Raw genomic sequence first — 26471 nt, 5'->3', positions numbered from 1 at the left:
CGTGGTGTTAAAGCGCGGTAATGTGTCGATAGGATGGCGTCAATTGGTAGATGTGTATGAGGGTGGGTGTGCACATACATACATGCATAGACATGTGTGCATGTTTTCTTTTGTCCTCGTATGTATGCATACGTGTATGTCTTTGTGTGTATTCATACGTTTTGTGCCACTAGACTATTTGGCCTTGTATGTAATGTATCTTCGCTAACCCTATGCCTCGGTGCTACTTGTGGATATAGAAGCAGCGAGTGAAGTAGGGTGGCAAAAGATACTACACGGGGCTCCCTAGTGATGGACATTGTTGCTGTTGTTACTGTCCTTTCCTCGGTGCCTCATGCAAGCCACGATGAGACGACTTGGTGCACAAAAGACGAGTACTTTTGGTTATGAGAAGAGTGGCGAGGGCATAGCCGAACGGAACGGGGTCATGTAGCCAAGTCACGTAATAGAAAGGCCCTTGACAGGAAGGTTATCGTGGACATGGCGATAGCGATGGATGGATGCCGACTGAGCAAAGCACATGGATATTAGGTTGTCTGGCTTAGAATTCACGGTATAGTCGAGAAAGGCGAGTTGCGATAGGAATAGCCACTGAGATAGTCCGTGTGCGTTCGTATGCGTATGTGCGCCTAAGCCAGTGAGTGAAGAAGAAGGCTAGGCGAGGAGACTATTTGTAGTATCGGTAGACTTCGGGGTTCACAACAGACACGAAATAAGCGCTATTCTAGTCACGGCCAATGGACATGAGAGAAAATGCTAAAAAAAAGAGAAGAAAAGAAGGGAACGCCGAAGGCATAAAAGACAATGGTCGATGCAGGCGTGAAAAGAACAGCGGTCAAGAAGAGTTAGGATAAATTCCAGGTATTAAGGCAGGGATATAGTCGTGATGAAAGTGCCGATGCAGAGAGTGGTAAGGAGGACGAGGAATTAGTTCAATATATGCCAGGAAACATCGAGAAGAACATGCACATGAGGAGGAGGAGAAGAAGAAGGAGAGGGAGAAGAAGAAAAGCGTGAGAGTGTGCGAGATAGAAGAAAGAAGAGTATATCTCTCACAGAAGAAACTAGAAGGAAGAGAAAAGTTTTCACGTTCCCCTCTTGAACAGAAGTCATGAATGCAACTACCCCCGTTCTCAAACGCCAGTAACGCACCGAAGATCACCACTACTACTGAGGCAGCTACCACGAGTCGCTGGCCCTACAAGCTCCTCCTTCACCCAACTTCTAGTGGTTGTCGTTCTGCTGCGTTTGTCCATCAAGGTTGACCATCAGGGTTCTCCTTCGCCCAAAAAAGCACCTAAATTTAAACCCCTACCAAACATAAGGAGTAGCGTATAAGACATATTAACAGATCTTATGAGGGTTGGAGTTCTAGGAAAAAGTTTGCATCTATTCTGTCGTGCTTCTAGTAGTATTAAACCTACTGGTTGAAAGCAATTAAACATTATCTCCGTTTATCGTGATCCGGGCCCGCGTTAGGACACTGAGGTTGTAAATGGGGCTTTTATGTGGGGCATACAGTCTCAAGAGCCCTAGTCGCACAATCCTAGTCCTAACATTGTTCAGTCTATATCGTCTTCGCACCACCACCTCCTATTCCCCTCTCATTGTCCAATTGGCCTCATTGGATGTCGGTGACATAGCCAACTGCTTGCCTAGCTGGAATCTGGCCCATAGATCGTGTATTTCCCAGCTGCATGGCCAATGCACTCTGGTCCTGAATCAGCTGCTTGTGTGCCTGGATCCGCGTTAAATCACGCTCACTTGCTTCTCGCTCATATCTGGCTATGTGCTGCTGGCGTTCAAGCTCAATCTGCGAAACGGCGCGTTGATTTGCCGCCCGCTCGGTCGCAAGGCGCGACTCAAACTCAAGCACTTTGCGGTGTCGCGTCTCATCAGCTTCGATCTCACGAGCCAGTCTTAAAGCTGACGCACGGTCTAGTGCAGTAAGGTGGGCACGCTCGCTGCGTTGTGCTGCAGTTTTGGCGTCAAGCATTGCTTGGAAGTGCTCAACTTCTGTCATCCGACGCTCACGTGAGGCAGCAATCTCATCGCGGTGCACTTTGGTTCGGTGCATATCTTCCATGGCTGCCTTGTCCTTCCATAGCTGTGAGTCAATAGCTGCGAGCTCGCGCTGATAATTAATATGTTGCAAGTGCTTTTCGCGCATCAGAGATTCTTGTTTTTGGCGCGCAATTCGGTCGCGTTCTTCGATTGCAAGCTCATTGGGAAGACCAATGACGTTATCGGGCTGCGGGCCCTCATTCGCGTAGAAGACATCGACGGTGCGGTTATTTCGAAGAAGTGTGAGTAAGGAATCTGAGAACTCATCCCATGGCCGCACATGGCGAACGTACATTGTCAACGAGTATGTCATGTTGTTGATGACAAAATGTGTAAAGGGCTCATTAACAAGCTTCCACAAACCTGCTTTAAGGAGAGCCTGCAAAGTGAGCCAGGGTGATGTCGACTCCATTGCCAGATGATACAAAGTCTTCCCGGAGCCAGCATTAGCTCCACTAGATTCGTTTAGAGACTTTACTTTAAGGTCAGACCCGTGTTTAATAAGTATTTCCATGGCCTTTCTCATCTCGAGTTGTCGGGTATTTGTCAAAGGTGGCGAGCCTTCGTCGCAGGCATGAAGACACAGTTCTGCCAAAGCACTCCGACCACCGTGGGCGAGGCTAGGGAAATCAGCATCATGGCCGTGTTTTAGGAGGAGCTCAATTGTGGCCAAATTCAACTGGCGTGCAGCGGAGTGCAGAGACCCGTCGTTCTTTGCGGGGTCAACAAGCAAGAGTGTGCTCATAACATCTGTTGCTAGTGAATCCCGGAGAGAGGCGGCCATGAGCAAGGCACTAGTATCATAGGCATCTACCAAGTCTACATCAGCTCCATTAAGGACGAGTGCTTTAACCACATCCGGACGTTTCTCTCTGATCGCGAGCATTAGCGGCGTCATTTGCAGTCGTGGTGTTTGAAAGTTAACTGCAGCGCCGGCTTTGATCAGCGTCTCAATGACCGCAGAGCTAATGCGTTTCTCCGGTTGTATGATTGCCCAGACAAGCAAAGTGACCTGCTCCTGTTCTCTCTCACTCATCTTGTCCTGTGAGCCTACAAAACAGGCCAGCATCGGGTCGTAGTAATAGCCTGCTTCTAGAAGAATTGTCATCATTTTTGTTGAGCGTGGGAACTGCAAGAGAGCGCGTGCTAAAACTGGAATTCGATCGCCTTGTAGCGGTACACCAGTGTCAATTGTGACACCTTCGTAATTGTAGCTTAAGATCATGTGTAGAATCAGAGTAGCTTCGTTCTCGTCCAGGTTTCCATCAAACACATGACCGAGTGCTGCACTCAAACTGCCTGAAGATGGCTGGCCGTCCAACAGCTTCTGAACCCACTGGATATTGCCCCGCGATACAGACATTCGAAGCGCTCGGCTGTGGCTATAGTTAATATCAGCGCCATTATCAATAAGAAAATCCGCAAACTTGTCAGCTAGGCTGCTATTCGAGGAGTTGCGTGCTTCTAGCACCACGACAAGTGCTATACTGAGGCCATCTCCATTAGCACCCTTCTCGATAAGGAGCTTGGCACATTGGTATCCGTCTTCACTAAGCCACCTGCTGGCAGCATCTGGCGGAAAGCTGACGGTGAATGCAGCTGACGCCTCCTTATCCGAGATATCAGAATGCTCCAAGAGCAAGCTCAAGATGCTTGGTGATGGAATGCACGCAGCGCGGATCAGGGATTTGCATCCATCGTAAGTTGGAGACGCCCTTTTGCTTAGGAGAAGCTTCATCATCTCAACATCAAGTTCCTCGTCGGCTTTAAAAACAAGCGTCTTTTGCAAAGCAATGTGAATTTCCACGCAGAGCTCTAATCCCGCATCGAAGAGCCACTCTGCTACCTTCAGCCTCTTGCCTCGCTGCAACTTCCAGCTGGCCTTCAATGTTATCGCCAGAGATGTGTTTGTGGGTTTTATCTGCTGCGTGTTTGTATTTTCCCGTGCTAACAGAAGCTGCAGACTTTCGAAACACTCATTCTGAGCAGCAACACAAATTGCTTCGGCATTTCGAAAATTTGGATCCGCTCCGCATGAAAGAAGCACCGTAAGGAGTTTGATGCCAGCATCGCCGCCTTCCACAGCAAAGAGCAACTCAGCACTAGCAAGATCTTTGTCAATCCCATCCTGAATTAGAAGAATTTCAAATATCAAACTGCGCTTTTCAAGATCGGAAATTTGAGTAGCAGTGTGGAAAGCGGCATTGAGTGTTTCAGGGCTAATAGCGCCATTGTTCTCTCCCAAAAGCATTTTGAGCATTTCGGGACTCTCAGAACGCACCGCCTGTATCATAGATTGCCTATCAATGTCATGGATTTTTCCGCCATATTTTACAAGGGTATTCACAAGCTCTAAGTCCCCTTGTCCAGCGGCAGTTGACAGAGAATCGCGGACAATCTGTTTTGGGATGCCGGCATTTAGGAATGTCTCCGTTAATCTTTGACGGTCTTCTTTCTCGGTACAGGCGAGTGACAGTTTAAAGGCTTCAATCAAAACAACATCGGAATGCTTGTTTCCCAGAAGAAGCTTGACGATGTCTAGCTTCCGGTGTGAAATAGCGAGGTTAAGCGCCTCTCCTGACGACATGTCTGCTTTCTCCATTAGTAGACCCAGCAGGTCCAGGTCTTCGGGGTATTTCTTGATACTGTAAATCAGTGCCTGGTCAACCTCAGTTGGCAGAATCGAAGACTTGAGCAGTCTTTCGGCAAATTTGAGGCGATCTATCGGGTCTAGTAGATTGATGGCTTGTCTGAATGCATAGGCCATAGTCTCGGGCGTTGGATTCTCAGCCAGTAGCATTTCTGTAAGTGGCATGTGCGTTGCGCTAACAGCTCGAGCAAGAGCAAGGCCTTCCGAGCCATTGACGTCCGCACCAGCCTGGACCATGGCTTGGATGACCCTTATGTTACGGTCGGCCTTGGGAGTCTGTATAAACGAATGTACTTCATCGGCGAGGAGATTCCCAAGATCTGCTTTGGGCACAGGGAGTCGGAGAAGCGCAGTCAAGTTCGATATCTTCTCTTTGCTATCCGGCTGAGATAGGAGCTTCGAAATAGCAGCCAGAATTGTTGCAGGAGCGAGCGTAGTATTCTTCAATACAAGTGGGAATATCAACGGATCTGGATGGGCGAGAGCTGTTATAAAGTTAGCGCAAGTCATTCCTAAAGCAGCGAAACCAAAACTCACCACATAAGAGTGGCGAACCGCCTAGCTCATTCATGTCAGCATGGCCTCTTGTCAAAAGCAACCTCAGGAGTTTGACATCCACCGGCTCTGACTTGAGTACGGTCATAACAGCCGCTACAATGCGAGCCTTTTCGGCATCTGCACCAGCCACCAACAGCAAAGTTATTATCTCTCGGCGCATCCCTTCGTCGGTAATTGACATAGCTTTCGGTATGCTTTCAGCAGCCTCGAGGTTGGTTGCATGCTGCACAACAGTAGCCAACAGACTTCGGTCCTGGCGAGCTATGGCAGCAGTTATAGCTGGAGTGATATCAAAGTCTTCCTTAGACATATAGTTCAACAAAATAGCCACTATATCATCATCGCGATGGCCTGAATGTTGCTCGATCTCACGCTGGAACTCATTCTTTATCACATTAGCAGGGGTCCCTGCTTCTATAAAGCAATGAACAGCCTCCTGTCGTGCTTCTCGGGGGAGCCGATGTGTATGAGTAAACGTGTGTGCTAGAGTCTCTGGAGAAGGCCCAACAGAAAGGAGTGTGGAAATAACGGAAATATCTCCAGCAGCCAAGGCGGCCTTGATAGCCTCTCCATTCTTGTAGTCCACCGATGCAATAGCATGCGAGTTGAGCGCCTCCTGGCGTCCAGATGGGCATGTAGCTGAACCTTGGTTAGGAAACTCTGGCTTTACTAGCAAGTCAATTATAGTATCGTCGCCACTCAACACAGCCTGAACTAGAGCCTCATCCAAGCACTCGCCTGAAGCCCCATTACGCAACAACATGGTGAGTAGTGAATAGCGGCAATCTGGGTTGATATGTGGAGGGATTAGTTTAACACAGTCGCTAGCTAGCTGGGGCGATAAAGGCAGGCCAGAGGATAGAAGCGTTTTGAGGAGATTGTCGTGTCCCTTTGTGACCACCTCTTTAATCACTGCACCGTCGAGGTATTGAACAGAAGCCCCATACCTGATCAGCAGTCGCACCATTTCAACAAACTGCGATGAGGCTGCGTGTAACAAAGCCCGAGACGCTGCATCGCCCCTTGCACCCGCACAAAGTAGCAGTTCGGTCATATCAAGCTTCTCATGTGGGTGGACTTGGGACTGCTCAAACAAGGTGTCCAGGGCCGCTTCGAGGCCGGCCGGTTGTGGCGGCTTTTGCGCAGTGACTATAGCAAGGGCAATGTCCTTACGGCCGTTCTCTATTGCAATTCGAAGGGCTTCGGCGCAGTTATAATCGCAGTCTGCCATAGACTGGCTGATCTGCAGTACGGTAGCAAAGCACCCAGATTTCGCAGCCTTTACCATGCCTATTGCCAAGCAATGAGACTCTTTTGCACCAGAAACCAAAAGCCGAACTAAGTTTTCTTGGCCACCCATATCGCAAAGCTCTAGAAATGCACTTTGCCCTTCTAGATCACGAAAGGGATCAGCTCCCTTTGATATGAGGATCTCCACCATGGGCTCCTCACACAGAAGAGTCGCAGTTACGATGGCCGAGTCCAGGGCTTCGCTGTCAGCGTATGGCAGAAGAACCCGTAGCATGTCTACATTGCGGCTTTTGACAGCATTTTCAATAATCCGGGTTCTCTCGGCATAGCCAAAGCCCTCACTTCGTCGGCGGCCAATGAAACTAGATCGTCGTTCGGTTGGCTGTTCGTTGATGCTTGCGCCCAGCTGTGCCAGCCGTCCTAGCAGAACTTCGGCGATGCCTGGGCTTCCACCATCACAAACGTGCACATCAAGAGCGTCCAGCAACTCAATGGGCTGCCAGCCTTTTTTCCGGTTCGTGAAAGCGCGCTTCAAGGATGAGCTTTTCTTAATTCCGATGGGAGTCTCTAGCTGACGCCGACGCAAGAGAGCCTCAGCCTTGACTTCGTCGTCGGGTGTACGAAAACTCGGAGCTATTTTCGACTCGTGACTTTCCGAGGACCGCTGCGACGATGCCAAGTCAATGTTCCATGCTTTTCGAAGCTGGTGAATGCGGAGATTACGCTCCTCGAGAGTAAGTTCGGCTAGTGTCATATTGGGACGAAGATGGAAGAATGATATAAAACGAAGAATAAAAGATGTGATTCGAGCGCCAGTCTCATCACATCATCACAATGTGACGGATATGGGTGTTCGATTTCGGATGAGCGGGACTCGAGTAGATGGACCGGACCGTCTGATGTTTCTCAGGCTAGGAGGAAAATATAGATGTGAAAAAAAAGGAGAAAAGCGGAAAGAGTGCGGAGAATGGGAGGAAAATATGAAATAAATATGTGGGAAATTGCGAGGGCTAGTTAGAGGTGAACAAGATGCGATCGAACGCGTGAAAAGGAAACTGCCTCGTTTTCAGAATTGCTATGTGCCAACCAATCACGGAAGATTGTCTCTAAAGTTCCTTCCTAAGTTACAGTAGGAGTCAGGCATCGAGAAGACCGACAAAAGAGAAACAAAGCAGAAAAGAAGGCAGGCGATGGGGGCTGGGTGATGGAGTCAAGATAAAGGGCGGGAAAGTGTATACGTAAGAAGCATAAGCAGGGCAAGCATATATTTTTCCCTTCATTTTCACGGAGTTCACGGTAATTCTACGTGGCACAATGCCAACCGAGACAGAGCACACACGTACGGATGATTCTTATATTTACTTGCTGTGTGTATGTAATGGCGACATAAATTCAAGACAGGCAGCAACATCCGGGTAGCTGCAGCCGTTCTTTTAATTACTGCAAGCTCAAGTTCTGTTCCCATGTTCCCATGCTCCCATGTTCCCATGTCATTCCATCTTACGCAGTCCCTCCTCACCAACCGGTCTTCTTTTCGCTATTGTACTATAGGGATGTGTACGTACAGCATACTTGCACATGCATTATTCATGCTTTTGCGCGGATCTCCAACATCCTCGCTGACTGCAGGCTAGCTGGTCCGGTTAGATTACCTGCAAGTCGAGTGAGTACTTCTGACTTGGAATCTGGGAGCTTGGCCAAGTCCGGGATGGAGCCAGGCTTTTGTGGCGCTGACCTCATCTTAGCCTGCGAGCTCCCATCCAAATGTACAAGGCAGAGAGAGAATCTCTCATCGTACAAGAAATTCCGGTCAGAAATGTGCTGCGTCAAGTCCTGTTTGACCAGTAAAATCAAGTTCGCCGTATAAGTGCACACACACTATTAACTGTAAGTGGGTCCGGTCCGTCCATTGCCATTAGGGTCTTGTCGAACAAGTCACAAACCCTGGTCTCATGGAACCTGACATGAATAAGCCCACAAGAGACCTAATTCCTCGGATATCCCTGATGAGCGTGCGCCCTATTTCATATGCCATCTGACTCGGGTCATCCCGATTCAAAGGGTGGCATTGGCAAGAGATGTCATCGGCAGTTCCCTCGTCTTCAAGACCCCCTCGGACTAGGGTAGGGGGTTGAGGGAGTAGACTTTGATGAAGAGCATTACTGACGAGACCCCAGAGCTGAAAAGAAGGGGGTATGAGTCAAGACCTGACAGCAGGACGGCACTTGAAGAAATAATTTTCTCCTATCCTATTACCCAGTATACAAGAGGGATACACAGGAAATGATCTATTTTATCAAAGGGTGTGTGAAAACCGTCAAGGCCTGCGCGTGCTAGATAGCCCCTACAGTAAACCTTCTTAAACTTGCTCAAATATGTGCACCCCCAACAGCAACACCTTCCAGCCGCGAGGGAGAGAACAGGCCAATCAAGGTATAAAAACAGTAAATTTATAGAGACGATGAGGAGAGACAAGAGCTAGCAGAAAAGAGACAACTCGAACAATGCAAACGAAGCCGTGGTGGCTAAATCCGAGCAGCGGGATCACTACAGGGCGGGCGTGGCACCGGTGTATTGGGTTTTTAGAGAGAATTTGCTGCCTGTCAGGGTCATCTGTTCAGCCTTATCACCGCTATTCCAACACCTTCTTCTTCAATGGGAGGCTAACAGATTCCAATACAATCATCTCGGTCCGCGTTTGGCATGCACAATCCTTGAGGCAGTAGAACTTGGGGGAACGGAAACAGACGATCGCTCCCAAGTCTGTTTGTTGTCACACAAATAAGGACGCAACCCTGAGCTTTTTTGAGCCAGGGTTGCTATCATGCATAAGGACAAGATCTTGATTTCTAATGTAATGTTGGCATCACTTCTCATCAGAACCTGTCCAAATGAATGCATAACCGTGAGGAAAACTGCCACGTCGCAGTCGTGAAGAGAAAGCACAGCGCGTTGAAGATATTCATGTACTTTTACGGGCTCTGATGTACCGCGTTCAACGTTACTGTATATGCTAATGCTAGTGCTACTTACCTAACCTAGCGGCCCCACCCTAGAGCCTAGAGAAGGCGCGCGCATTCGTTGTTCCGGGTAATTACTTTGACACCCGCGCGCGCACATCACGTCTTTACCCCTCATTATTACATCCTGTGGAATTTCCAGAGCCCCCAAGAAGAAACAAATTAAATCTGGTCTCTTTTTGTGCTCTAACATTATTGCCAGGCTATACTTGAAACATTTTCATTTAACTTGCTCTATAACGCTTGTCAACAATGGCCATCCCTACTACTCAAACCGCCATCACCATTCCCCAGATCGGCGGTATTGACGTCCTCCAATACAATACTACCGCCCTTGTCCCTAGCCTTTCCTCTGGTCACGTGATTGTCAAGAATGCCTATGCTGGCATCAACTACATCGATACCTATTTCCGCACTGGTCTGTACAAGGCACCTTCTTACCCACACACCCTCGGCCGTGAAGCCTCAGGCATCATTGTCCAGGTCGCCCCAGATGTAACCGGCTTTGCTGTTGGTGACCATGTAGTCTACATGTCGCCTGGCGCTGATGCTCAATACACGGCTGTTTCAGAAGCCAGCCTTGTCCGTGTGCCTGCCGATATCACTCTGGATGTCGCAGCTGCTGCCTTTCTACAAGGCTTGACAGCATGGACCTTTATCCGTGAATCGGCTGATGTGCGCCCTGGGCAATGGGCTTTAGTGCATGCGGCAGCTGGCGGAGTTGGTGGTCTTTTAGTACAGTTGCTGAAGTCAGTTGGTGCCAAAGTCGTCGGCACTGCCAGCAGCGCGGAGAAACGCGAACTGGTCAAGGAGCTAGGTGCAGATGTAGTTCTGGACTCAAAGGCAAGCGACTGGGTTCAGCAAGTTAAGACAGCAACAAACGGACATGGCGTCGATGTCGTTTTTGATGGCGTAGGGAAGGCAACTTTTGATGGCGATATCGACGCGATTGCGCGCAAGGGCACCCTCATCTCGTTTGGTAATGCTGTAAGTCTTGAACCACTCCGAAACAGCACTCGTGTATGTGCACATCACTCTAACCACTCTTTTTTTCTCCTCTCCCCAAGTCCGGTGCTGTACCGCCTGTGGAAATATTCCGCCTCACCCCTAAAAACATCAAGCTCCTGCGGCCGGCTGTCAATGCATACGTAGCAACACGCGAGGAACTAGACAAATACTCTGGAGAGCTTTTCACCAAAATTACACAGGGCCAGCTTCGTGTGCCCATTCACAAGGTATACCCAATGAAGGAGGTGGCCCAGGCTCACACAGACATTGAAAGCCGAACAACAGTTGGAAAGCTTCTCTTGAAGATTGATTGAAGTGGGAAAGGCACGGTATGCTTCGTATTTTAGGCCCAGAACATTAATAACAGTATCAGTTTGTTTTATTTCTTAACATACGTTATATCAGAAGAGCTCGCTAATTGATCAACCATCAACTAAATTCAACACCAAAGAAAATAAATTACCTTCACATCGGGAAGGCTCAGCGTGTCCAAGAAGCGATGCTGGGTAGCTCCTTATTTACCCAAGAGGGAAAAAAGGAAAAAAAAAAAAAGGACAAAAAAATATCCTTGCTGTCCGATTGAACGGCCCTTGCACTCGAAAACTTGCTCAATACTCCCTCCCTATACAATACATTTAACGCCACCGCAGATTTACGCCTTCTTGGCGTTGACAGCTTCAAGAAGCTCGGCTGGAGCGTCCTGGCGGTAGCCCTTGGGGTTGTTGCTTACCCAGCGCCAGAGATCCTCGCATGCCCGTTCCATGGTAATCTCTGTCCGCCAGTTCAGCTCCTTGTTTGCCAGTGCGGGGTTAGCAGTGAGATCCAACACGTCGCCCAAACGACGCCCCACAACCTCGTGTGGCAGATCACGGCCGACAACCTTTTGGAAGGCATGAATAATGTCGTACACTGTGCTGCCACGGCCAGATCCCAGGTTCCATGCCTTAACTCCGGGCTTGTTCTCATATAGGAACTTGAGGGCTTCGAGGTGACCACGGGCAAGGTCAATAACGTGGATGTAATCACGGATGGCAGTACCATCACGAGAATCCCAATCATCACCGAAAATAAGCAGCTTTTCGCGCTCGCCAGTGGCAACCTTGCCAAGGAGAGGAAGCAAGTTGTAGGGAACGCCCTGGGGGTCTTCACCCATGACACCTGAGGGATGGGCACCGACAGGGTTGAAGTAGCGTAGCAAGGCCGCATTCCACTGGGCCTCAGGCTGGCCGTTCTTCTTGGCTTGCGTGCGCTGGGCTTCAATCAGATCGGTGATGACATTCTCAACAGTGGATTTCGTGCGGCCGTACGTGTTGGTAGGTCCGATGGGGCAGTGCTCGGGAATAGGAATCATGTCGGGGAAACGCGTAGCATCTCCGTACACAGTAGCTGAAGACGAAAAAACAATGTTTCCCACATTGTGGTTGACCATGCTGGTCAAGAGAGCAATGGTGCCTCCGACATTAACGCGGTAGTACTCGAGGGGGATCTCAGCAGACTCTCCAACGGCCTACAAGAAAAAAAGAAGGGTAGAATAAGGGTTAGTAGGGTTTCTTTGTAGCAGTGATTGGCTAAGGATGTCATACTTTAAGGGCAGCAAAGTGGATGACACTGTCAATCTCGGGGTGCTTATCAAACACGGCATCGATGGCCTTCTGGTCGGTAACATCGACTTCGTAAAAGACAGGACGGCGGCCGCAAATAAGCTCAATGCGATCCAAGGCCACAATCGAAGAGTTGTAGAGGTTGTCAATAACAACAACATTGAAGTCGTTCTGCAAGAGAGTAAGGGCGGTGAACGAGCCAATGTAGCCAGTGCCACTGGAGGGTTGAGTTAGAGTGTTAGTGCATCGTGTGATTTACTAATAGTGCAGACAGGGAAGGAAGGCATTGCTATCTTGGGGAAATCAGGCAGAAGCAGCACAATCGGAATTCTCCATGCAAGCCCGCGGCTATCGTGTCGCTAAAGAGCCATGGGGCCTGACTTGTGGAGTGAAAGCGGAAGGGCTGGACTTGGCTAGGAAATCAGATGGGGAAGAGGGTACAACTGAGCAGAGCATTTGATGCCCTAAGGCACCAAAAGTCGACGTGTGATCCCAAAAGCTCGTATATGCATATGTCGGGCGAGCCAGGTGACCATAGGCGAGGTGAGAAGTAAGGTGAGGACGTGAAGTGTGAAGGTCTGCAGGCTTGGCTGCCTTTCTACTTGTTTGCTTGGAGGGCCATTTTTGCGCCAGGTGAACACAGAAGTGGACAACTTACCCAGTCACGAGAATAGTTCTAGTTGCAGGCTTCATCTTGAGGTTGTAGAAGAGCAAATGAGCACCTAAGTAAATATTTGGAGGAGGGACAAGAGTATGACGACAGGCAGTTTTCTGTCTGGTAAATAGCGAGCGATATGGAGATAAAACGACTGGATTGGATTGAGAAAGAAAAAAAAAAAAAGAGAAAAACGCCTACTATGAACACGGGCGCTTGCGACAAGATATGATATACTTGTTACTATTTCACTTGCTCCTTACTCCATTGAAAATCAATGTGGGGCTATTGGAAACTTGGAATGAGCGTACTATATTAGTACCTGGGCTTAAGTAGCGATACTTTTCTGCACGCAGGCTCTGGGTGGTTTTGGTTGTACCTACTTGTATACCTTAGTGATTTGCAATGGGCGCATGGTAGACGTGAAACAAGAGCACGGAGAGCATCGAGGACGTCGCCGAGACTGCACAAATATGCACCATAGAAACATCCTCGTTTCGCGTATTCCCAAGCGTCTAATCTAACTGTAGCACTTGTCTTATCAAGCTAAGCTGTCTAGGTCGCGATCTGAGCTTTTTATGCTGTTCTGCCACTTTATGCCGCCATTTACTCCACAGTCCAAGTTCTTTTCCATTGTGAGGCTCTTAGTTGCGTGACTGGAGTAGAATTTCATGATAATGTGTTTTTTCTCTCCTAGAGACCAAATTTTAATGGCGTGCTCAGTGCTGTAAGATGTGACGAATAAAAGTAGTCTACCCCTTTTTCATGAGTAGCATTAGGGTTATGTGTACTTTTGTAGTATTGTAACCCTAGTGATCTGTATAGCAAGCGATTCTTTTTCTATTCATAGTACGACAAATCACAACTCGACATTGTTCCAATCACCGCCAAGCAAGTCAGCGTTTCCGCAAAGTGGTGTCCATCAGAACTCGTAGAAATTCGTCGTGGGATGGACTTTACTTAATATAGAGGATTCTAACTTGGGATACAAGCATCACGCCAGCAAAGAAAATGCTAACATAATGCCTACGATGACGGTGTTTCTAGCACAACATCAGTACTAATAGCGGTGGAGGACAGCCTGTCTATATACCGAGACTCGAGATCCCTCCAAGTAAGCTTCGGCGTGAGAGCACACAGAGCAAACCAATCAATGAACGAACATAACTGTTGGCGACGTTCTGTAGGTGGTGTACAACGTCGTGGCAAAAAAAAAAGAGCTAGCTTCGGTTGTGTGGGCACAGGATCATGCGGCAGCCTGTGCATTGTTAAAGACAGCATGATGAGGATGGCACAAAGCACGGCTTGCACTGATCAAGAGAGGGCAGTTTGAACATCAAGATAATGTAAAGCTGGGCTTTGAAGCCACTCTAGGTGGGGGAGACAACTGGCTATGCCTGCAGATACATTGCCGATCGTAGCCAAACTACGCTGCGATTGCAAGAGTGTTCGAAGTGACTATTAGATGAAAGGCTGAGCTCGTAAATCTGCGCCAAGACCCTAGCAACTTCCACCATTGATGCAAGAGCAGTTGGAGACCCAAGCCAGCCAATGGGAAGCCGGCAGACAGCCAGCACGATGCCTCTCACGTGACAAAGAGGCCTATCACTATCAGCAACTAAGCTGGATTCGCCCGACGGACTAGTGCGGTACAGGCAACATTATCACAAAGTTACTCCCATGTAAGGCCCCGGTTTTCAGGTCTCACTCTGTGCCTTGGTTGCTTTTGATGACTTTCAATGGGATGAACTTTTTGTTTTTGTTTCCGCCGCACCCAAACAGCCCGGGCTCACGAGGCGATGGCAAACTTACTTCATATTGTTTGCAGCTTGAGCGAGGGCCAGGCAATGCTACACGAGACTGCTGAATTTCGGGTCCGTTTTCGAGGCGGTTGAGAGGCTCAACTTCAACCACATGTCTTGATTACCATAAGGCGGCTACGCTTCTGGAAAGGAAGCGGTTGTCATTTCAGTGCGTATGCATAGTCGACAACCAGCAGGAGAGCAGCAGCTTGTGGGAGCCACAGGCTTTAGAGTATTGGACACAGCCACCAGGGCACTGAAGGAAGGAAGAACAAGAATACATAAGCTAAAACTAGGAAACAGGGCGGGCGGGAGGCCTGGCTAACTAGTATAGTCAGGGTGGGCGGGCGGACATTGTGGAGGATTGGAGATGGAAAGAGCAAACAACTGCAGCAACTGTAGCAACTGCCAGATGGAGGGAGGGTAGAAAAGTCGTCATCAGATTTTTTTTTCATCTTATTTTGACTCTGAAAACTTCCACGTCTCCCTTGTCCACGTTTCCCTTGTATTAGCTTCCCTTTCTTCCCTCATAATAATTGTCCCCTTTTCAAGGCCTGAGCAAAATGTCCTTTTGGATGTGGCACCCCGTTTTGTTTGCTTTTAGCACAGCCTGAACCTGAACCCCTTCCACCCTCTCACCTGAGTCCTGATGTCTAACCCTTGCTATCCCTATATCTCGTGCGATATTTTCTAGACGTAGCTGCTTCCTTGCTGCGAAGCCTGCATTTAGAATCCACAGAAACCCCGTCCTTTCACTTGGCCGTGTCGGCGAAGGCTCGTATGGCTGAGGAGAAACGCCCAATATGTTTGTGTGTGGCTTCATGCAACTGCATGTGTGAATGCAAATATTTCCACAAACACAAGCAAAAACAACCTTGTAAACGGGCAAACATTGACACAGCCAAGCAAACAGGTAAGCAAACAATCCATCGCCATCACATACTCACCCACCCCTTCACCCTTTCAGCAAACAACACACAAACGAGCCACCACATAGGTTCCAACGGCCTAGCAAACAAGCAGGATGCGTACATGTGTTACAGTGCAGTGCATCCTCCATCCTCACTAGCCCCAAATCCGCTTGGATCAGCTCTCTAGAGACAACTAATGCCATCCTTCTTTTCGTCTTCCTTTTTTTAGTGCAACGCCTACCGTATTTCCGAAGGCCAACCCTGTGAGCCCCATTCAGATCACGCTTTTTACTTCTGGCCAACAGAGAATCGTTTATTTCCATGCGCCAAAAAGAAAATAGGCCGCGTATGTATGGCGACGACAATGGTTCACAACCGTGTTGTGTTATCGTAGGCCCGTTGCTAAAAGCCCTGTTAATCCACGTTCGCCGACCCCTAGGCGTATCCCCCTAATGTATTAGCTGGGGTCATCGTCATGCTTGCTGTGTCTTTGCCAGCACCTCTTACCCTTACCCGCATTGTGCTGCTGTAGTGCAGAGAGAGGGTCAGGACCGCTGCTTATCCACCCCACTAAGGCCTGCCTGCATGAAGCTAGGGATACGACCATTCTACCTATGGCAACTCTGTGATTTGCTGGAGCGACGTGGCGCATATACACGAGAAATAAAAAGGACCGCTGAATTGAGTCACCCTTTACCGCTATATCGGCCGATCTATCTGCTAATGCCTATGGATACGTATTATACTGTACTGCAATGTATAGTACGGAGACGACTAGTACATACATCGACGTTTAGGATGGCCAACCCCAGCGATCAAACAAAAAGGCCTACTGTAAGACATGGAATAGCATATGTGGACCTAGTCCAGCAATCCTTCTCGACTTCTACAACTGGGCTGTTCGTTTGTTTTGTTGTTGCAACCGTTGAAACCTTCCAGGGCCCTCCTTCATCGAACAAACAGCGTGGAGGGGAGCCCAAGCGTAAAATCAATTTCCGCATGCTTCTTAGCCCCTCGGCAGTGACACAGCCAGTGATAACTACCACAATTGGCCTTTCTAGACTAATGTTCTAAACGATATTGATATTGGCTTTCTTATCAAATGTCAGGCCAAGAATAATATCCGAGCTTCTGCATTTTTTTTTTGTCCTCCGCCCCCCTCTTGTTGCCTTTCTTCATGGATAGTGACTTGGGAATAGGATGGAGCTGTAGGGATGATCTTTGGCAACGCGCCTTTTTCTCTACTGAGCTCTAAAATTTCCGCCTCCTCCTTCCTTTCCCTCCGCTACCCCCGGCTCGCCGGCTGCAGATGTATACAGCCAAGACGAAGGGTGGAGAAGAGAAGGCCTTCAGCTACCCCGTCCCATGCACTTACGAGAAAAATAACAAGGGGCCAATATCCAACAGGGGTGTTTTTGTCTCTGTCTTTACATTGACTACAATACATACAACTCCTTGACCTCGAGGGGCGTGTGCAACGATAAATCAACGGTTATGTTGATGGGTGACATTTGCCTCTGCGCTTAGACGTTGATAGCAAGCTATTGATGTTTGCTTCTACTCCACCAATATCACGTTGTTCTCATTCTTCCCCCCCCTAGAAATGTTTGTTCGTGTGTTTTCTAGGCTAGTGGTTCGAGTTTGAGGGCGACGCGTAACTCTCACACAAGTTTGCGAGCAAAAGCAAGACAGAACGACATGGAAGTTTGCTACGGTTAGCCAGGGAGGGGCGTAGTTGAGGGCTTCTGTAACCGCTCTGCTCACGACACTCCCTCAATAGTCAGTAAACGACAGCAGCATGACGTCTGGGGCTTGGACGTTTTCTCTAGCCCTTTTCAAAAACAAGCATCTTTCCTTCTTCCTGACCTTCCATAGCGCAGATGGCTGTTGAGTTCTCGCTTGGAAAAAGCGGCAAACACAACCAAGGAAGAACACGATGTGATTCCTATTGCTGGTCAGGTGTGAAATGAAGTCATCAACCACAGCAAAGAGTAAGAACTAGCTTATTGCACTAAGTCCTGAAGTTCTCAAGGCAGAGAGTACGGGAGGTAATGGAGCGCAGCGCCAAACGCAGAAAAAAAAGATAAGCCACTAGACTTGGACTGAGCCCTCCTATAACTTTCCGATCTGTGCTGTTCAATCTAACGGGGCGTTGGTCCACAGGAAAATAATGGAAACTAACCTTTTAGTTTTTTTTTTTTACTTTTTGCCGTCAGCCTGAACATAAAAACAATCTGATATATCTGATTTAACTGTGTCTGGTCTTGTCTATTGTTTGGCTGGGAGAGCAGGGTTACTTCTCATCAGAGCAAAGAAAGGGAGAAAACAAGCCGAGAAGGGGTGTGTGTAAACACAACTGGCTGGTCCTCTGATCAAAACAGGGGAGGGGGGGGGGGCGTGTAGAACAAGACTACATGTCTCTAAATCGTGGGCTTAGTCTTCTGCAAGTGGCCTCTAACATTTGCTATTTGTAGGTTGTCAAGCCCTGAAGGCGTGTAAGTCCTGCCTGTGATTGGCGTTATATCGATTGGAAGGCTGACTTACTTGCTCCTACCTGGTCAGCAGAAGAAATACGACCCAAAATTAACGGCTTAAGCTCGCAATAACGCTGTCTGATGTGTTCTATCGAGCGGACAAGGGCCAAGGCAAACTTGTGGCAGAGCAAAGGTCAGAGGGGCTAAAGCAGAAGGCAAACATATCTTCAACCTTGGATTTTGGGCTCCTATGGTTTCGGGAGGCCTTAGGACTTCCACAACATGCGTGAGAACTGACGGCCGGCTGCAAGGGAAACGAAGAGCGACATGGGGCTGGCTTGCTGGAAAGCCTAAGTCCGGGATTCTTGCAACTGGTGCTGATGAGATTCCCGAGATCTGACCTGTATAAAGACTCGGTGCATGTCTCCCTAATTAGCCCCCCAGTTTCTTTTCTTCCTCAGGTCACTGGCATCAACATTGTTAATAAGATCCCGTTCTCGCACCGCACTTCTCTCTCTCTCTTCCTATCTTACTTGTTTCTTCTCTTTATCTTTGTTTTAATCGAGCTTGAGCTCATCCGCCAGTCCCCCGTTTACTCTAATAATACTTCCTAGTCTTTCTTTTTGTTTTTTTTTGCTATTCAAGATGAAGGGCTCTATTTTTGCTCTTGGAAGCATCAGCATCGCTGCCAACTCGGTGCTGGCTGTCCCTACCACCATCTCACAAGAGGTTGGCAAGCGTGCTTCAACATGCAACACTGCTGAAGACCGTGCTTGCTGGTCTGATGGCTTTAGCATTGATACCAACTATATGGAAAGCTTCCCTGACACTGGCGTTACCCGTCAATATGTGATTGTCGTCTCGGAGGCGGAGAACATCAGCCCCGATGGCATTGTGAAGCCCTTGAGTATGCTCATTAACGGCTCTTCTCCTGGTAAGGATCTACACTATCATCTATCTACTAAGACAATAGTGTCCACTGGCATTCCGCTAACATGACCTCCACCTTGCAGGCCCTACTTTATATGCCGACTGGGGCGACCACCTTGAAGTCACTGTCATCAACGAGCTGACCACTAACGGTACCTCTACCCACTGGCATGGTGTTACTATGATGAACAACAACCCCAACGATGGTGTCAACGGTATCACTGAGTGCCCTACGGCCCCGGGCAAGAGCCATACGTACAGATTCCGGGCTGAGCAGCACGGCACCTCCTGGTACCACTCCCACTTCTCGACCCAGTATGGAACTGGTGTTGCTGGTGCTCTAGTTGTCAACGGCCCTGCTACGTCCAACTACGATATCGACCTTGGCCCGTACATGATCACCGATTACTACTACAAGACAGCCGAGGAGATTTACTCTACCATAATTATCCCTTCGCCTGGTATCCCCCCGAGTGCCGACAACATTCTCTTCAACGGTACTCATGTGAACGCTGATGGCGGTGGTTCTTACTCTGTCATTACCATGAACCAAGGCAAGACGCACCGCCTGCGTCTCATCAACCCCTCAGTTGATGCTGAGATGATTTTGACTATGGAGAACCACAACTTCACCATTGTTGCCATTGACTTTGTTCCCGTTACCCCTCGCACTGTCAACCAGGTGTTCCTTGCTATTGGCCAGCGCCTGGACGTGATCATTAATGCTGATCAGGAGGTTGGTAACTACTGGTTCAACATGACCTTCCCTGACAACGGCCTTTGTGGCTCGAGCACCATAGACTTCCCCGCTGCCATCGTCCGCTACGAGGGTGCTGAGGAGGTCAACCCCACTGGCTCTGGAACCGCCCCTACCGACCTGGCCTGCCAGGACTTGATTGACTTTGTGCCCCACATCTCTGTCACTGTACCTTCCGAGTCCTTCAACGATGACCTGGGCGACTCGCTCGATGTCAACCTAGTCAACAACGCGTGGCGCGACATTGAGTCCCGTGTTTACTGGACCGTTTCTGGCTCATCTATGAACATCTCCTGGGGCTACCCGACCCTGGCCTACCTCCGGGACGACAACGAAGACTACCCCACTCAGCTCAATGCTCTCAAGGTTGCTGATGACCAGGAGTGGTCCTACTGGGTCATTAACAACGAGCTTGCTCTGCCCCACCCTATGCACCTGCACGGTCACGATTTCTACATTCTGGGCAGCTCGGGAACTGTTGACGTAGCCACTACCTTCAACTCCACTAACGACCTTGCCTCGCTCAACTTTGTGAACCCCACTCGCCGTGATGTGACTATGTTGCCTGGCTTGGGATGGATTGTGCTGGCCTTCAAGAACAACAACCCTGGTGCCTGGCTCATGCACTGCCACATCGCGTGGCATGTTGGTTCTGGTCTGTCGGTTCAGTTTATCGAGAGACCCTCGGAGATCAAGACTCTGTTCGACCTTGACACTATCCTGGATCCCACCTGCACTGACTGGAACACCTACTATGCTGACGCTGAGTTCCACCAGGAGGACTCTGGCCTGTAAGCAGTTAGCAGACGTGCTGCTACGTTAGCTAAGCTTAACAGGCCCCATGGCCAGGACTGCAGATGCCTGTATCCTTGGTGCCTTAATGTTGCTTCTGGCTTTCTGTTTTTGGGCGTTTCCCCCGACTCATACGCTTATATGACGACGCCTTAATGCCGCGCTTCTGTTTTATATTTCCTTTCGTTGCCTTTTTATTTTTCTACCTATTTTTTTTTTCCCTTCTTCACGATCATTAGCTTATTACTTTTTTCTCCCCGACTGTACATTCCCTCTACCCTTTGCCCTCGCTGTTATTATTGGGCATCGGAACTGCACAAACATTTCTGTTCGTTTTCCCCTATTTTCAACACCCTCTTGGTTATATATACTTCATCCCTGTATCTAGCTTGTACATAAACACCATCTTTGTTCTGATATTCTTTGTTGTTAGTTGTAACTAATGAAATATTGGTTTTGATGTCCTGGTTGTCTTTACCACGTAGTATGTGTGTAACATGGGCTTACACGTGATTGGTTGATGTTGATTAACTTGAGAGCCTAGTGTTACACACCGCCTTTCTCGAAGCAGCCCGCGTTCGTTGGCTCTTGGTTTTGAGGCCTGGTTTGTGGTGGTATTTCGGCAGTCTTTGTGTTTCGCCCAAAAAGGCTCTTGCCCAAAACACTGAGCTTGATGTTAAATTACCCCGCCCATTGTTAGGACCAAAAAATTTCTTCCCCTTTTTCGTGTGCTTTGACTTCCTTGTTTCAGCTTTGTGTCCGGCTATTCATTCGCTTTGAGCTCTTTAGTTACAGCCCTGGGCTATTGTTCAGCAATTATTTCCCTCTTTTCCTAACTGTCGAATGCCGTTGACGCCTGTCTCTACCACTGTAAATGCGTCGGCATTTCCGCCACCCTTGGACGCCTTCTCGTATGCCTCATCACTGCGGTCGCACAGCGTTGCTACGTCAGCATCGCTTAAAACATCTTCTCCACCCGAGTACTCATACACACGGCCATCCTTGAGCAGCAAACTTCGGAGTGTTTCTTTGTCGAGTTGGTTGCTCATTTGGCCACTGACACTCTGGGTTAGCGTTTCAAGATTGCCCTTTTTGATGATGAGCTTTTCTAGCCGGCGTTTGGCGTCGGCCGAAGTCAGCAGTGTTTCCTCGACAGTGCCTCGTGTGGCAAGGCGGAAAATGAGTACAGGATTCTTTTGGCCTATGCGATGCGCTCTGTCTTGTGCTTGTAGGTCCTGCTGAGGGTTCCAGTCTGAGTCGAACAGAATAACCGTGTCAGCGGCCATGAGATTGATGCCCTGGCCTCCCGCACGTGTCGATAGAAGGAAGATGCGGAGTTGGGTCCTAGTCGTGAAGTCTGCAATCATGGCCTGACGGTCGGATTGGGCTACGGAGCCGTCAAGTCGGCAGCATTCCCAGTCGCGTAACGCGCAGTATTCCTCGAGGAGATTCAACTGGGATTTGAACTGCGAGAATATCAGTACTTTGTGGTTGTCCTGGAATAGTGCGGGAAGAAGCCGGTCAAGTAGGAGCATTTTGCCGGACGCTGTGACTATAGTCTCGTCGGCTGGATCTGACCCATTCCAGGGATAGTAAAAGTTATGCGGGCTGTTGCAAACAAGACGAAGCTGCATGATCGGATTGCCAAGCTTCTTGCTTGAGACTTCTTTCTCTGCAGACTGTTAGCACTAGTTGAGAAATGATTGAGGTCGGGCGACTTACTCGCTAGTTCGAGAGTTTTGGCAAACTCAAAGTCCTCAGCGTTCTGGACAGACTCTATTTCGTCCATTTCTTTGACCTGCATTTCCTTGGCCAGCTCAGCTTCAAACTGATCGTCGCTTAGCGCATCGTCATCAATCTCAGACTCTTTGTAGCTTTTAGCACCACGGCGTAATCTAGACTGCGGCCGGCCTCCTGCTGGTGTCGATTGTCGGCTAGAGCGCGCGCTTTTGGGTTCAGGGTCATCCTCAGCTTTGACAACAGGCGCCTTTCTCTTTTTGGATGGGGCGGGTGGTGGTGGTGGTGGTAACGGCGGCTTGACTTCTGTTTTGGACGTGGCCTTGGAGGCACGGCTGTTCGTCTTGTTGCCCATGAGCATGGAAAATGCGTTTTTCGCCGGTCGGTCCGTATTTGCCTTTTTGGCAGGCGATTGCCGAATTGCTAATGTTTTTTCCGCTGCCCTTAGAACAGGGGGCTTCTCTTCGTGATTTTCAGCAGATTGCTTATTTTTGACTTGGGACCGAGTCGATCGTCTGGGCTTTGGCGTTTCTTCCTTGGCTAGCCGTTCCATGACTTTGTTCTGCAGGAACTCCCGTGTATCGACGTCCTTGTCGTTGATGGCCCGATAGAGATCCGTCTGCTCTTTTGTCATAGGCGCATAGAGAATGTACTCTCTCTTCTTTGGCAGGTAGGCAGCGACGTCTGCCTTGACTCGACGTAGCAACAGCGGTTGAAGGACGACGTGAATTTTCTTAATGATGTCATGCTTTTCAGAGTTGGTGATGAATTCCTCGGTACCTTCCTCATCCTGGAGATCACTGAAATCAAACCAAGTGTCAAAGGCATCCCAGTCCGTGAAGATATGGGGCAGAAGGAAGTTGAGGAGCGACCATAGTTCCTTCAGACTGTTCTGCAACGGGGTTCCTGTTATTAGAAGGCGAGTAGCAGACTGGAAGGTCTTTAGCTCTCGAAACAACTTGGAGTCGAAATTCTTCATACGATGGCCCTCATCCTGCAAACAAGGTAGAGATGGTCAGTGCTTGAAGCGGCTGTAAACTGTACACACTAAAAGGTAAGGCAGCTGACAACTTACAATGATGATGAATTCCCACTGGATCTTGGACAGCACTGCACGGTCTCTTAGGATGACCTCATAGCTTGTGCAGATTACGGGAAATTTAGCTGTGGGACGTCCGCTCTTGTAGTTCTTGGTAACTTGCTTAGCCCAGACATCGGCTCTTTCGGGCGGTGTGCCATGGTACATGATGACAGGGATGCTGGGGACCCAGTGCTCAAATTCTTTCATCCAGTTGCTCAGCGTGCTAAGCGGTGCGATAATGAGATGGGGGCCAAAGTAGTTATCCTTTTCCCGTAGCAAGGCAATTAGCGAAATGGTCTGCACTGTTTTTCCCAGGCCCATTTCGTCGGCCAAGATGCCGCTCATGCCCTGCTCGCAAATCTCGTACATCCAGGTTAAGCCTTCCAGCTGGTAGTCGCGCATTGTGCCGCCCACCATGCACCGTGGCTGCTCGGCCATGGCCAGCTTGTGCTCGCCGAGAGATTGGCCATCGAAGCCGGTGCCGACACGGCCCAGGGCCTTGGTCTTGGCGGTGAGGATGTTGGAGAAGGCTTCTGTCTGGCGGAGCAATGCGTCTAGTTCACGTGCCTTGTCCTCACGCTCCTTTTTGGAGTTTGTGCGGTGAGGCTTGCGCTTGGCCTTTTGATTAGAGCGGGTAGCTTCATTTTCTAGACGGGCCTTTTCTTCTTCTAATTGAAGCGTGTCTAGATCAATGGCAGTCATGTTGTGGTGTAGCGAGGAACACCGGAGAATTATGTGTAAGCTGATTGGTTGGTTTTTAATTGAAAATATAAGCTTTGATCATTGGGTTGCTCATAAGGAAAGAAAAAAATAGGATATATGAAAGGCAGTTAGAAATCGAGTTAAGGAGCACTTAGACTAAGAGTCAAGCTGCACAAATCTAAATTGCCTGTTATAGTGAGCGCGCCGGCCCCTGTCTAGGAACGCGAGTCCTGTCACGCAGTCACGTGACAAAACACATTGGGTTTCTGCCAGTTCCCACCGCCTTTGGAGGGGCAGTCATTTTGTCTGGGTTGACAAGCCTTCAAGCCCCCGCTATGCAAAGGCCGCCAAGCGAAGCTTTAATAGTTTGCCTTGATAAGCGTGACACATCGTGAGCCATTCCTTCTTTTTCGCATCTTCTCTTGGACTTTTTGCCACGAAATAGTAATTTCTTCTTTTTCCATTTTCTGCCCCTTCCTTTTAATCTGAGTCCGTCATTTGAGGCATCGTCACGATTCCTCTAGCCGGTCTCTCATTGCTCAAATATTTCAAACTGCACGCCCTCCGCTACCTGCGTTTGATTGATCGCAGCCTGTCCAGAGTTCCTATCCCTCACCTTCCCAACATCTATCCCGCCGCTCCCCGCCGCTACGCTTCCATAATGGCCTCAATTTCCTCCCAGAAGTACACTCCCGCCGAGGACAAGGATATTGCCTCCTGGATCACCAAGGCCGCTGCCGTTTCCGATGCTGCCGTTCTGGCCGAGCTGAACACCCACCTGGCTACCCGCACCACTGTGCTTGGCACCAAGCCCAGCAGCGCTGATGTGGCGCTGTACAAGGCCCTAGCCCCCATTGTTGCTGGCTGGACCCCCGAGCAGCGCACTGGCGAGGCTGGTCTGCCCCACATTGTCCGCCTGGTTGACTTTGTCCAGAACAGCGCGCTATTCGAGCTGAGCGTTGCTGACGATGCTAAGGTCGCTATCAATGCCGATGAGGTTCTTTACGTCAAGCCCCCGGTTGATGCTAAGGCTGAGAAAGAGCGTCTCAAGAAGGAGAAGGCTGCTGCTGCTGCTGCTGCTGCTACGAATGCTCCGGCCACTGGCGAGACCAAGGTCCTGCCTGACCGCACTAAGAACCCCAAGGACGCTGCTGCTGCTTCTGCCCCCGCTGCTGCTGACCAGGCCAGGCCTAAGAAAGAGAAGAAGGAAAAGCAGCCCAAGCCCCAGAAGGCCCCTGCCGTCACCACGCCCCCGGCTCCTAGCCTGATTGACCTGCGTGTCGGCCACATCCTCAAGGCCATCCAGCATCCCGACGCCGACTCGCTGTACGTCAGCACGATTGCTGTTGGCGACAAGGCCGGCGACGACTATGTCGAGTACGAGGGCCAGCTGTGCCGCACAGTGTGCTCGGGCCTCAACGGCCTCGTTCCTTTGGAGGAGATGCAGGGCCGCAAGGTTGTGGTGGTGTGCAACCTGAAGCCCGTCAAGATGCGTGGCATCAAATCGTGTGCCATGGTGCTGGCGGCATCGCCCAAGCTGAAGGAGGGCGAGACCGACGATCACAAGGGCCCTGTCGAGCTTGTCACGCCACCTGCTGATGCCAAGGCTGGCGAGAGAGTGTACTTTGAGGGTTGGAAGGGCGAGCCCGAGGGTGTGTTGAACCCGAAGAAGAAGATATGGGAGATGTTCCAGCCTGGCTTCACCACCACGTCTGACCTCGAGGTGGCTTTTGATGCTGCAGTTGTTAAGGAGCTGGGTAAGGAAGGTCTGGGCAAGCTGGTTACCGAGAGCGGCGGTGTGTGCAAAGTTGATTCGCTGGTTGGCGCTCTAGTCCGGTAAGGAAAGAGGCGCATGGAAGACAAAAAAAGTAACGTAGCAAGCAGGGAGAAAAAGGAAATGAACATAGAAATGAAGAATCACGAACTACAAACGTCATTGAGCACTTGACCACGGGTTATATCTAGGACAATCTATGTTGGAGCAATGGCGAAAAGAAAGAAAAACAGACAGTATTATGACGAAGACACAATGAGTATATATTGTACAAGATATAGGCGCAATGAAGAGTGACTGATTGGCACGTAGAGCACTGGGTAGCGGATTACGAGTCAGGCCTTTGGTTGCATCATACGCGGGAAAAAAAAAACAAACTGACTCAATATGGAGGACAGAGACAAAAACGCCAACGCAAATGTATGTGCTTTTGGATGAAGGGGGGAAAAACAAAAAAAAAAAAAAAGCAAAGGGGGGTAAAAAAGACAGCCGACATTTAAGAGACCCAGACGCCACGTACAAACATCAGAAATAAGGGATACAAAAAGGTGGGAGGACGAGGAGAGAATAAGGAAACGGCCTGGACAGGTGAAGTCCCGAGAAGCTAATAAGGAAGGGAAGAAGAGGATCAATAATACACGCGCGAGGACCATTCAGTTATGAAAGATCATGGCTAGGAAAAAACGAAGCACGCGAATGCAACG

General features: G+C 49.4%; 6 protein-coding genes across 6 annotated transcripts; 3 read left to right on the top strand and 3 right to left on the bottom strand.

Annotated features, from left to right (window-relative positions):
• Positions 1 to 1621: 1621 nt before the first annotated feature.
• On the bottom strand, positions 1622 to 7277 carry HOO65_050217 (Protein fem-1 -like protein B; the record flags this gene model as incomplete). The annotated part of the gene is made up of 2 exons (XM_071003071.1): positions 1622 to 5199; positions 5252 to 7277. 2 exons carry the CDS (start codon positions 7275 to 7277, stop codon positions 1622 to 1624), a joined length of 5604 nt encoding a protein of 1867 aa, XP_070858276.1.
• Positions 7278 to 9795: 2518 nt separating this feature from the next.
• On the top strand, positions 9796 to 10865 carry HOO65_050216 (putative quinone oxidoreductase; the record flags this gene model as incomplete). The annotated part of the gene is made up of 2 exons (XM_071003469.1): positions 9796 to 10530; positions 10665 to 10865. 2 exons carry the CDS (start codon positions 9796 to 9798, stop codon positions 10863 to 10865), a joined length of 936 nt encoding a protein of 311 aa, XP_070858275.1.
• Positions 10866 to 11203: 338 nt separating this feature from the next.
• On the bottom strand, positions 11204 to 12845 carry HOO65_050215 (Aldose 1-epimerase; the record flags this gene model as incomplete). The annotated part of the gene is made up of 3 exons (XM_071003322.1): positions 11204 to 12058; positions 12135 to 12369; positions 12811 to 12845. 3 exons carry the CDS (start codon positions 12843 to 12845, stop codon positions 11204 to 11206), a joined length of 1125 nt encoding a protein of 374 aa, XP_070858274.1.
• A 5794-nt stretch (positions 12846 to 18639) lies between these two features.
• On the top strand, positions 18640 to 20476 carry HOO65_050214 (Laccase; the record flags this gene model as incomplete). Its single annotated transcript, XM_071003286.1, has 2 exons — positions 18640 to 18928; positions 19008 to 20476. 2 exons carry the CDS (start codon positions 18640 to 18642, stop codon positions 20474 to 20476), a joined length of 1758 nt encoding a protein of 585 aa, XP_070858273.1.
• Positions 20477 to 21282: 806 nt separating this feature from the next.
• Positions 21283 to 23993, bottom strand: HOO65_050213 (Lymphoid-specific helicase; the record flags this gene model as incomplete). Its single annotated transcript, XM_071003184.1, has 3 exons — positions 21283 to 22145; positions 22196 to 23204; positions 23286 to 23993. 3 exons carry the CDS (start codon positions 23991 to 23993, stop codon positions 21283 to 21285), a joined length of 2580 nt encoding a protein of 859 aa, XP_070858272.1.
• A 661-nt stretch (positions 23994 to 24654) lies between these two features.
• HOO65_050212 (GU4 nucleic-binding protein 1) lies at positions 24655 to 25833 on the top strand (the record flags this gene model as incomplete). Its single annotated transcript, XM_071000820.1, has 1 exon — positions 24655 to 25833. The coding sequence occupies one exon, from the start codon at positions 24655 to 24657 to the stop codon at positions 25831 to 25833; it is 1179 nt and encodes a 392-aa protein (XP_070858271.1).
• Between the last annotated feature and the right edge of the window lie 638 nt (positions 25834 to 26471).

This window comes from Ceratocystis lukuohia (genome assembly GCF_044167205.1).
Source record: "Ceratocystis lukuohia strain C4212 chromosome Unknown Supercontig5_pilon, whole genome shotgun sequence".
NCBI lineage: Eukaryota > Fungi > Ascomycota > Sordariomycetes > Microascales > Ceratocystidaceae > Ceratocystis > Ceratocystis lukuohia.
Note: the sequence above shows the minus strand (reverse complement) of the source record. Positions and strands in the feature narration are given on the sequence as shown.